Raw genomic sequence first — 8,582 nt, forward strand, 5'->3', positions numbered from 1 at the left:
AAATTGGTCCATGTCACTGTACACACCATACATTGTTTTTATTATTCTAATAGTCCACAAAGTGAGACGTATATGAGCTTTTATTTTGTGTGCAGAAACACCCAATTTCCGGTCTCATCCTGGGTAACTTGACGCAGCTCGTTCACTTCTGGCTTCGTGGCTTCATTGAATTCATGAGCTGGCGTTTATTTGTCGATAACGTGAAAAATGTCGCGTGCATTAGCCACACTCGTGGTCGCAGTGCTGCTCACTTCGGAGGCTTTTGGGAAAAGTGTGACGGGAGTTTTTAAGAGCGAAGCCGCGAGACAGCAGAACGGCCAGTTCATCACTAAATTCATGTACCAAGGTAACGTTAAAGATGCAGATGTAACGACGCACATATAACATCTGCACTGACTGATGGTTAACGTCGCTTTTACTCGTCTTTCTCTGTTCCAGTTAATTTGTTCCTGCAGTATCAGAGTTGTTATTGTGTTGGACTTTCTTGCTGCAGGACACTTTTTTGTGGGCTCCAGATGTGCTTCCCTGTCTGCTCAAGAGTGAGGTCAGAGGTCAGCTACAGGCCTCGTTGACCTGGTGTGTCTGGCCCTGGATACTTACTGCAGGAATCTGTTTTTTTAAAGTGTTGAAATGCTGACCCACGTCCCGTTTCTGTCCCTCTGTAGGGGATCACGGTCTGTTGGTGTGCAGGCTGGACAACTCCGCTCTGGCTACGGAGAAGGAGTCCAGATTGCTGCTGTATCAGGACATGGACTCGGACCTGGACAACCTCAGCTGCCCCGAGAGGCTCGCCAAAGCCCAATTCACCAGTAAGAACCAGCGTTCACTCAACACAGAGGGGCGTGTTGTGATTCCTCCACGCGCTCACCGTGTCTGTCCTCCTGTCCTCAGTTTCTCTCCGCGAAGACGAGCACAACCAGTCGATCCCTCGTCAGTCGTCCCCTACCACCTGGCAGGCCCTGTATGCTGACAGATACACCTGTCAGGTAACACCGTCTTAATCCCCACCTTCACAAACACATACATGGACATACAACCTGAGTTCTTCTTCTCTGTTTCCTGTCCGTGTGTCCAGGGAGGTGCAGTGATTCCTCACCACGCTGATCTCAGTTTTACTCTCTTGATGCTCAACCCCGACTCGGCTGGAAATCCTCTGGAGCACTTCAGCGCAGAGGAGGCAGGTCAGAGATATTGGGACATTTCATATTTCATTATTAATGCAACAAAGTAGGGAATCCCAAATCCGCTTGAATTGAGAGTTCTTTCCACCTATTTCCCGACTATACGCAGTCGTCCACATCCACTGCTTTGTGTGTGCGTGGAGCTAATAAAAAGTTGTTAAATATTTAAGTGGTTGAAAGTGCGTAATGGTTTTACCTCATGTCAGATCTTTGATACTCAGAGTGTTTTGGAAGATGTAGGGATTGGGCCCTGAGTGATCTGCATCATTCATGTGGGACAAAATGTGACTCGTTGTGTTGTCTCGCTCCCCAGGTCTCCATGGCTTCTACTTCCTGCTGCTGCTGGCCTACTTCATAGCCTGCTGCATCTACTGCCAGCCTCTGTACCAGGCTCTGAGGAAAGGGGGTCCCATGCACACGGTCCTCAAAGTGCTGACCACGGCGCTGGCCTTACAGGGCTGCTCCGCTCTCTGCAGCTACATCCACTTGGCCAGGTGGAGTCCATGCAGTCGATATTATACAATTAAAATATACGCACACCGGTTTTGTGACCAGTTCAATAACAGAGTTTCTTATGTGTCCTAATGTGTTTTACAGGTATTCCAGAGATGGGACTGGTATTCCTCTGATGGGCAGCCTGGCAGAGTGTATGTTCCTCTCTCTTAAATACGTCTCGTGTGTGTTTGTAAATGCTTTTTAAGCTCGATTTTGTTAACGCAGCTGTCTTTTTTAATTTCAGATTAGTTTGTAAACGGACACGAAATGAATTGCCGTGGGGGTTTGCCCCGTTCTTTTCCATTTCCTGTTTCCCTGTGCAGTCTGGGATATGGTGTCCCAGGTGTCCATGCTGTACATGCTGCTGAGCCTGTGTGTGGGCTGGACTCTGAGCCGCGGCAGGAAGCCTCAGTCCAGACCTCTGCAGTGGGAGCAGACTCCGGCTTCAACGGCTGTCGCTGTCGGTGGAGGCGTCGTACAGGTAGGTTGATTTTAGTAAGAGAAGCCTACGTGTGGTTTTCACATAAATACGTCATCGGCAGAGCTATTGAGAGTGAAACTGTCCTCGTTTTAGGGAGCGTTGCTGCTGTGGGAGCAGTACTCGGAATCAGAGAGCCAACACCACAGCTACCACGTCCAGCAGAGTGTTGCGGGCCTCCTCCTCATCGCTCTGAGGGTGGGCCTGGCCCTGCTGCTGGCCTCTGTCCTCTACCAGATCATCTCCACCGAGAGGAGCACCCTGAAGAGAGACTTCTACCTCTGCTTCGCCAAGGTACCGATCAACAGATCACGCTAATCCTCAGCCTCGCAGTTCTCCGGGTGGTCACGCGGTCTTCCTTGTTTCCTTGTGTCCTCTGCAGGGATGCTTCCTGTGGTTCCTCTGTCATCCCGTCCTCTTCCTCCTGTCGGCCGTCTTCAACGAGCACCAGAGGGAGAAGGTTCGCACGCGAAAAGTTATCTTTATTCTTCAATATTTCAGTTTTCACTTTCTAGTTTCTCTCTCTCTCTCTCCCCCCCCCTCCCTAGATGGTGACTGTCGGTGTGATCCTCTGCCAGTCCATCTCCATGGTGGTCCTCTACCAGCTCTTCCTCTCCCGCTCCCTCTACTGGGAGGTCTCCTCCCTCTCCTCCGTGTCTCTGCCGCTCACCATGTCCCGGACGAATTACAGGGGGCGCTACTGAAGCACGAAAAGGGAGAACGGGACACCCGAGGCTGCACCTCCCTTCACCTCCCGCTGTGAGGAGGGAGACGTCCTGAGCATGAAGAAGCAAGTTACCAGGGAGCTAAAGCACGGGTCACAAAATGACCAGAGGACGATATTTACCGCAACACCCTACCTCTACGTGGTGGAAACGTATACTTGCAGGCCGGAGGTAGAGAACAGGAGGACACAAGATCAGCATGCTGATCAGAGAGGTTTGTCGTGTTCAAGGAAGCTTCTCTGCAAGCACACCGATGTGTGCTCTTGACTTTGATAATCACTGCTACTATTAAAGGAAGATGCAAAGCACAGGGAAGCGTTGCACCACTGCTCAGTCAGATTTAGGGATGGAGTGTTACTGAACGCATCCTTGTCATTCAACTCGTCTGACATGCAAGCGTTGACGTATTTATTCATTGTGTATTTATTTTGTAGAGTGAATATTTGGAAAGTGGATGTTGGTGTGCATTAAAGCAGTGTGTGTGTGTGTGTGTGTGTGTAATCTGAGCAGTATGTACATTGTATGTCACTGTCTATTTTGTCCCACTATGGCAATCTTATTCTCACCAACAAAATATGAGGCCTAAACATTGACTCCTTGGATTGTTAGATATGGTTACAGTGCAAGTTAATTAAAATAAAAACAACAAACAAGTGTCATTCCTTTTTTTCTGTACATGCACATTGCTGTAAAGGTATTGTGAAATAAATGCAGTTATGTGACGGTGCTGCAATCTGCGAGAGGTACTAATGTATGACGACCACAATTTTTTGATGAATAAATATATTTGGAAATGCTTTAATTAATCTGTATATCCCATTCACCCAGTGACAACGGTGTTATTTGGGGTGCTTAGCGTCATTATAAAACTGTCTGTTATACATATATGGTGCCACGTTGTCAGTAAAATCAATACTTCCCACGTAAAGCAAAAACCAAAACACGTCACGAACAGGATTCGAACCTGTGCGGGGAAACCCCATTGGATTTCGAGTCCAACGCCTTAACCTCTCGGCCACCGTGACTACGCATGCTCAGAGATATAAATACTATATCTAATAATACAGATTTATACGGATGTCTGCGACGTCATTTAACCTGTAGTTACCTGTAATTATCATTATTCAACTTGACCTGTACCTGACACCTGTAATTATATACGTTACAGATTAATAAGTAAATTTCTATTTTTGTTTGTCATTCATGTGTATGACAGCAAGGACGCTTCGACATGCAGACATTAGGAGCCGGGGATCGACCCGCCAACCGTGTGGTTAAAGGACTCCCCACACCAAACCCGCCCCCATAAAGCAAGTTTTGGTGAGGCAGAAGGTCGTCAGTAACGCCATTTCGAAGAGTCAAACTGAGTTTGTTAATATCTAACATTTAACTGTATACTCTTGACACGTCATTGAGCAGTTTCATCCAATTATGTAACAGCTTGGCTCAAAGGTGACCAATAGGAACGTCTGGATTCATGGTGGGCGTGGCCTAAGAAGGTTGTCCTCAACGCCTATATTTTCTTAATAATTGAGGGGGCGGTACCTGCAGATGAAAGCCCACCAGATGTGTAAAGCTCACAACACACAGCAGCAGTAGAGCTTCCGGTTAATTTAAATCATAAATAATAATAATAATAATAATAATAATAATAATAAAAGCAGATAAATTAACTATTATGGAACAAATAAATGAGGATGAAATAAAGTTGAAATTATAAAATAATTACAGAAAAAAACTAATAAAGTCAGAAAATACAGATTTCTTTTGAGAAAATACAGATTTGTTTGTTGTCACTTTGATTTTGTTTATCAGAATTGTGATTTTATTTTCACAAGTCTGACATTTTCTGTAATTGTTTAGTATTAAATACCATCTGTGATCATCTTTTTATTTTTATTTTAATTTGCATAAATTCAAGCTGAACAGTTGCAGTTTAATTATATTTTCAGATTTTGATTTCATTTTGATTACTAATCATGTTTTGTATAGGCATAATGTCCATATAATGTGTTGATCTATTTACATTATTATATATATAATATATAATTGCTAGCAGCTTGACATTCTACTCTGTGTTCATAACAACGCCATACAAATCCACAATGAGGACATTTATTTTGAAAAGCAACAGCCGGAAGTTACCTCTGAACTTAACTTCTTCGGTGGATTTGACAACCAAGACGTGTCTCCCGTAAATGCGACGATATGAAAGCTAGTGCTGGCTATCTGTGTATAAATCCCGTACACGCTACCTTTGCGCTTCCTTAGTTGCACGTCGAGTTGTTTCCGGTTCGGGAATTTGCACGAGAGCCTTCAATTGTGACAAAAGACTTCAACCGCAGTGGAAATGGACTGAGCCATGCCGCCGAAGAGCCAAGAATGGATTGAGGTGCGGAAGCTAGCGTGGAGGGAGCTAGAGGAGCTCGTGACTTTGTATTGTTAGCCTCTTGTTCCGTGAAAAGAGTTGATATTACATATTCACCGTGCGGAAGTATTCAGCCCGACGCGTGTTATTCGTATTTTACGTGCACGAGTGCTATGCTGCGCACACGCCCTGAATATGTCAGCTGTCCTGCACATACCGCAGACACCCGGTTGGCTGTCATGACATAGATCGCACTCTACTCTCAAGCGCATCTGAAACCAGACGCAGACGGATCCGCATTTACTCTGGTGCTATTAAGTTGCCCCGGTGTTGTCATTAGTTTTATGGCTGCAGCACGACTGTTATAGGTCAACAACGATGGGAGGTTCGGTGTCTTGCTGCATCTCTCCCGGAGAGAGTCCCAAAATCCACAGGAGGAGGGAGGTGGAGCTGGACGAGTGTCCCATCACCACCGCGGAGGACGTGAGCGAGGACACCGGGACCTACCTGCAGCACATCAGCGACAGGGAGCTCCCAGACGGTGCGTGAGGGAGACATTTGACATTATGGAGACGAACACATTCTATATAGATACGACCCAAGAGTCTCCACTTGACTCCTCTAAAAATGCTCCGCCCCCCTTTTCACTTTCATATTTGCATATTACAGAACTGGCCCAAGAGTCCAACCCATCAGACCACCCCAGAGCCAGCACTCTCTTCCTCAACAAGTCGCAGACAGACGGTCAGTGTTTCTCTGATAAAGATGCTTTTTTTTATTTCTCTCTGAATCTCCTAAAACTCTTTTTCTCTCTCTCTCTCTCTCTCTCTCTCTCTCTCTCTCTCTCTCTCTCTCTCTCTCTCTCTCTCTCTCCCCATTTCAGTGCGTGAGAAAAGGAAAAGCAACTACTTGAATCATGTAAGTGACAAAGATGCACACACACACACACACACACACACACACACACACACACACAACAAACTGGATCCATAAATGTTATATTTAGACGCTCGGCGTCTCTCCAGTCATGTGCGTTATTATTATTATTATTATTATTATTATTATTATTATTATTATTATATGTCTCTTTGTAGCAGATGTCCCCAGGGCTCCTGACCAAAAAGTACAGTTCCTGCTCAACAATATTCCTCGATGACAGCACAGTCAGCCAGCCCAACCTCAAGAGCACCATCAAATGGTGAGTGACTCCTTTTAGCAGGTTACGGTCATGTGAACTGCGGACCTCAAGATCCTCCTTCACAGCAGACGTGATCTCTACATGTCAGCCCGTTAAAATCACATCGTCTGTGTCGGTTTCTCTTTGTTCCAGCGTCACATTGGCCATATACTATCACATCAAAAACAGGTAGGAAACCTTTGAAATGTTGTAGATTTGACCTCACAAATTGTTGTCCTGTTTTCCACATTTCTGTGTTCCTCCGGGTTTTTGTGCAGTGTGAGAGAACTCTGATAGTCTTGCACGTTTAACAGCTGGCTCCTTAATGTTCTGCTCCTGCAGAGATTCAAACCGCTCGGTGGACATCTTCGACGAGAAGAAGCACCCTCTGTCGGTGAGTTTCGGTCCTTTCACCGCACGAAGTAGCCGCGTTTACTGTTCGCTCTGTGCCCATTCCATAACGCCGATGACCCCCCCCCCCCCCCCCCCCCCCCTTTCTGCCCGACAGAGAGAGAAGGTTCCAGATGACTACTCTGTGGTCGACCCGGAACACAAACTCATCTACCGCTTCATACGGACGCTCTTCAGCTCGGCGCAGCTCACGGCCGAGTGCGCCATCGTCACTCTGGTAAGTTCACGACGACGGGTTGAGACCCTCTTGTCTCTATCACTGCTGTGCGTGTGCGTGTGCGTGTGTGTGTGTCCTGTGTAAAACCTGCATTTGGGTTGTCAGGTATACCTGGAAAGGCTGTTGACGTATGCGGAGATGGACATCTGTCCTTGTAACTGGAAGCGAATTGTCCTCGGTGCCATCCTGCTGGCCTCCAAGGTGTGGGACGACCAGGCTGTGTGGAACGTCGACTACTGCCAGATCCTCAAAGAGATGACGGTGGAGGACATGTGAGTGTCGCCGCGCTGTTCTTTGAGCTAAAACCAGCTGAGTAGACGCGTCGCAGCCCAATATGTTGAACCCCGATTCTACGGATTTGTTCCCCCCCCCCCCCTGCAGGAACGAGATGGAGCGTCACTTCCTGGAGCTGCTCCAGTTCAACATCAACGTCCCGGGAAGCGTCTACGCCAAGTATTACTTTGACCTGCGCTCGCTGGCGGACGACAACAACCTCAGTTTCCCTCTGGAGCCGCTGAGCAACAAGCGGGCCCAAAAACTGGAGGCGAGTACGCCGCGTTCACGCCGCATGTGAAAACGTCTCTCCTTGTTTTTGTGGGTCAGGTAGTAACAGTGTTCATGGTTTTGTCTGTAGGCCATCTCCAGGCTGTGCGAGGACAAGTACAAGGACCTGTGCAAGTCCACGATGAAGAGGTCTGTCAGTGTGGACAACATGGCCGGCATCAAGACCTCCCAGGCCGTGCTGTCGTAAGTCTGCGGCGGGCTGAGAGCGACGCTCCAGGACGGGGACGCCACAGCATTCGACAAGAGACGTCTCCAAAGTAGATTAGGATGATATCAGTCACTAAAAAGTTCCATTACAAAACGTGAAATGACGACTTTTCGGGGGAAGGGAAAGAAGTTTACCATACAATATCGCTAAAGTATAACGAATCCAGTCTCTGTGTCGATTACAAAGAACTTCAGCTATCTGCCTTTAACGCATGATGATACGGTGAAATGTTTTGCAGACTGTAACTTTTTATTAATCGTTGGATGTGTAACTTTGGAAGGAATCAGCATGAAAGTGCTTCCTGAAGGACTTTTTCTTTTTCCTCTTGAGGAGTCACTTCTCTGGCTTTTGGCCCTCGTCTCTCCACCGGCCGCGTCCCCCTCACCTTTATTCACACAACGGCGGACTGAACTACCCTGTGGTGTAGTTCTGCACATGGACAAAGAGTAAACTTTGTTTTGCTTACTATGTAGGCCCCTATAGCTGTGAAATGTACAAGACTTTATTTAATTCAAATAAATTTCAGTCGCTGTTTAAAGTTGAAGCTGCTTCGGTGGGAGATGTGGTCTGTGTTTGGTTTTGGGAAGTCCCCTTGTGTCCACAGCGTTGCCTTGTTACTGCTCAAAGACCAATACTATTTATTCTTTCCTTCGTCCTTTTTCAGAAAGGAAAAAATATGAGTTGATATTTCATATCGGGTGGATTCATGTACGAAGACACCAAGACCACTGGCAAATGTGGAACACGTACAAATCCTA

The 8,582-nt window shown here is 46.7% G+C and overlaps 2 protein-coding genes and 1 non-coding gene across 5 annotated transcripts; 2 read left to right on the top strand and 1 right to left on the bottom strand.

The window, feature by feature from the left end:
* The first annotated feature begins 152 nt into the window (after positions 1 to 152).
* On the top strand, positions 153 to 3,634 carry gpr180 (G protein-coupled receptor 180). 2 transcript variants are annotated; one of them, XM_068719501.1, is made up of 11 exons: positions 327 to 346; positions 439 to 576; positions 666 to 809; positions 892 to 986; positions 1,076 to 1,181; positions 1,495 to 1,675; positions 1,779 to 1,828; positions 2,000 to 2,157; positions 2,251 to 2,448; positions 2,537 to 2,614; positions 2,703 to 3,634. In XM_068719501.1, exons 3-11 carry the CDS (start codon positions 749 to 751, stop codon positions 2,856 to 2,858), a joined length of 1,083 nt encoding a protein of 360 aa, XP_068575602.1. In that variant the 5' UTR covers positions 327 to 346; positions 439 to 576; positions 666 to 748; the 3' UTR covers positions 2,859 to 3,634. The 2 variants fall into 2 exon arrangements, with proteins under 2 accessions (XP_068575601.1, XP_068575602.1); XM_068719500.1 differs by lacking the exon at positions 439 to 576 and having other exon boundaries at positions 153 to 346.
* A 188-nt stretch (positions 3,635 to 3,822) lies between these two features.
* Positions 3,823 to 3,904, bottom strand: trnas-cga (transfer RNA serine (anticodon CGA)). The gene has a single exon. It is a non-coding gene; the product is annotated as a tRNA-Ser (tRNA).
* Positions 3,905 to 5,045: 1,141 nt separating this feature from the next.
* ccnyl1 (cyclin Y-like 1) lies at positions 5,046 to 8,368 on the top strand. Of its 2 annotated transcripts, none has more exons than XM_068719708.1 (10): positions 5,046 to 5,788; positions 5,917 to 5,991; positions 6,131 to 6,165; positions 6,342 to 6,445; positions 6,578 to 6,613; positions 6,767 to 6,818; positions 6,933 to 7,052; positions 7,158 to 7,324; positions 7,434 to 7,596; positions 7,687 to 8,368. In XM_068719708.1, the coding sequence occupies exons 1-10, from the start codon at positions 5,626 to 5,628 to the stop codon at positions 7,801 to 7,803; spliced, it is 1,032 nt and encodes a 343-aa protein (XP_068575809.1). In that variant the 5' UTR covers positions 5,046 to 5,625; the 3' UTR covers positions 7,804 to 8,368. The 2 variants fall into 2 exon arrangements, with proteins under 2 accessions (XP_068575809.1, XP_068575810.1); XM_068719709.1 differs by having other exon boundaries at positions 6,345 to 6,445.
* Positions 8,369 to 8,582: the final 214 nt, after the last annotated feature.

The sequence above is a fragment of the Cebidichthys violaceus genome, unplaced genomic scaffold (assembly GCF_023349555.1).
Source record: "Cebidichthys violaceus isolate CVI_PGR_0920_01 unplaced genomic scaffold, fCebVio1.0.p SCAF_24, whole genome shotgun sequence".
NCBI classification, from domain to species: Eukaryota; Metazoa; Chordata; class Actinopteri; order Perciformes; family Stichaeidae; genus Cebidichthys; species Cebidichthys violaceus.

What these genes read in the sequence shown, in the direction of transcription:
- gpr180 (XM_068719500.1), top strand. Translation starts at nt 208, where the DNA reads ATGTCGCGTGCATTAGCCACACTCGTGGTCGCAGTGCTGCTCACTTCG. An exon ending in GATGGGCAGCCTGGCAGAGT is followed by an intron (nt 1,829 to 1,999) that starts GTATGTTCCTCT and finishes TTCCCTGTGCAG; the next exon opens with TCTGGGATATGGTGTCCCAG. An exon ending in TCTACCTCTGCTTCGCCAAG is followed by an intron (nt 2,449 to 2,536) that starts GTACCGATCAAC and finishes TGTCCTCTGCAG; the next exon opens with GGATGCTTCCTGTGGTTCCT.
- ccnyl1 (XM_068719708.1), top strand. Translation starts at nt 5,626, where the DNA reads ATGGGAGGTTCGGTGTCTTGCTGCATCTCTCCCGGAGAGAGTCCCAAA. An exon ending in AAAGCAACTACTTGAATCAT is followed by an intron (nt 6,166 to 6,341) that starts GTAAGTGACAAA and finishes GTCTCTTTGTAG; the next exon opens with CAGATGTCCCCAGGGCTCCT. An exon ending in AGTGCGCCATCGTCACTCTG is followed by an intron (nt 7,053 to 7,157) that starts GTAAGTTCACGA and finishes TTGGGTTGTCAG; the next exon opens with GTATACCTGGAAAGGCTGTT.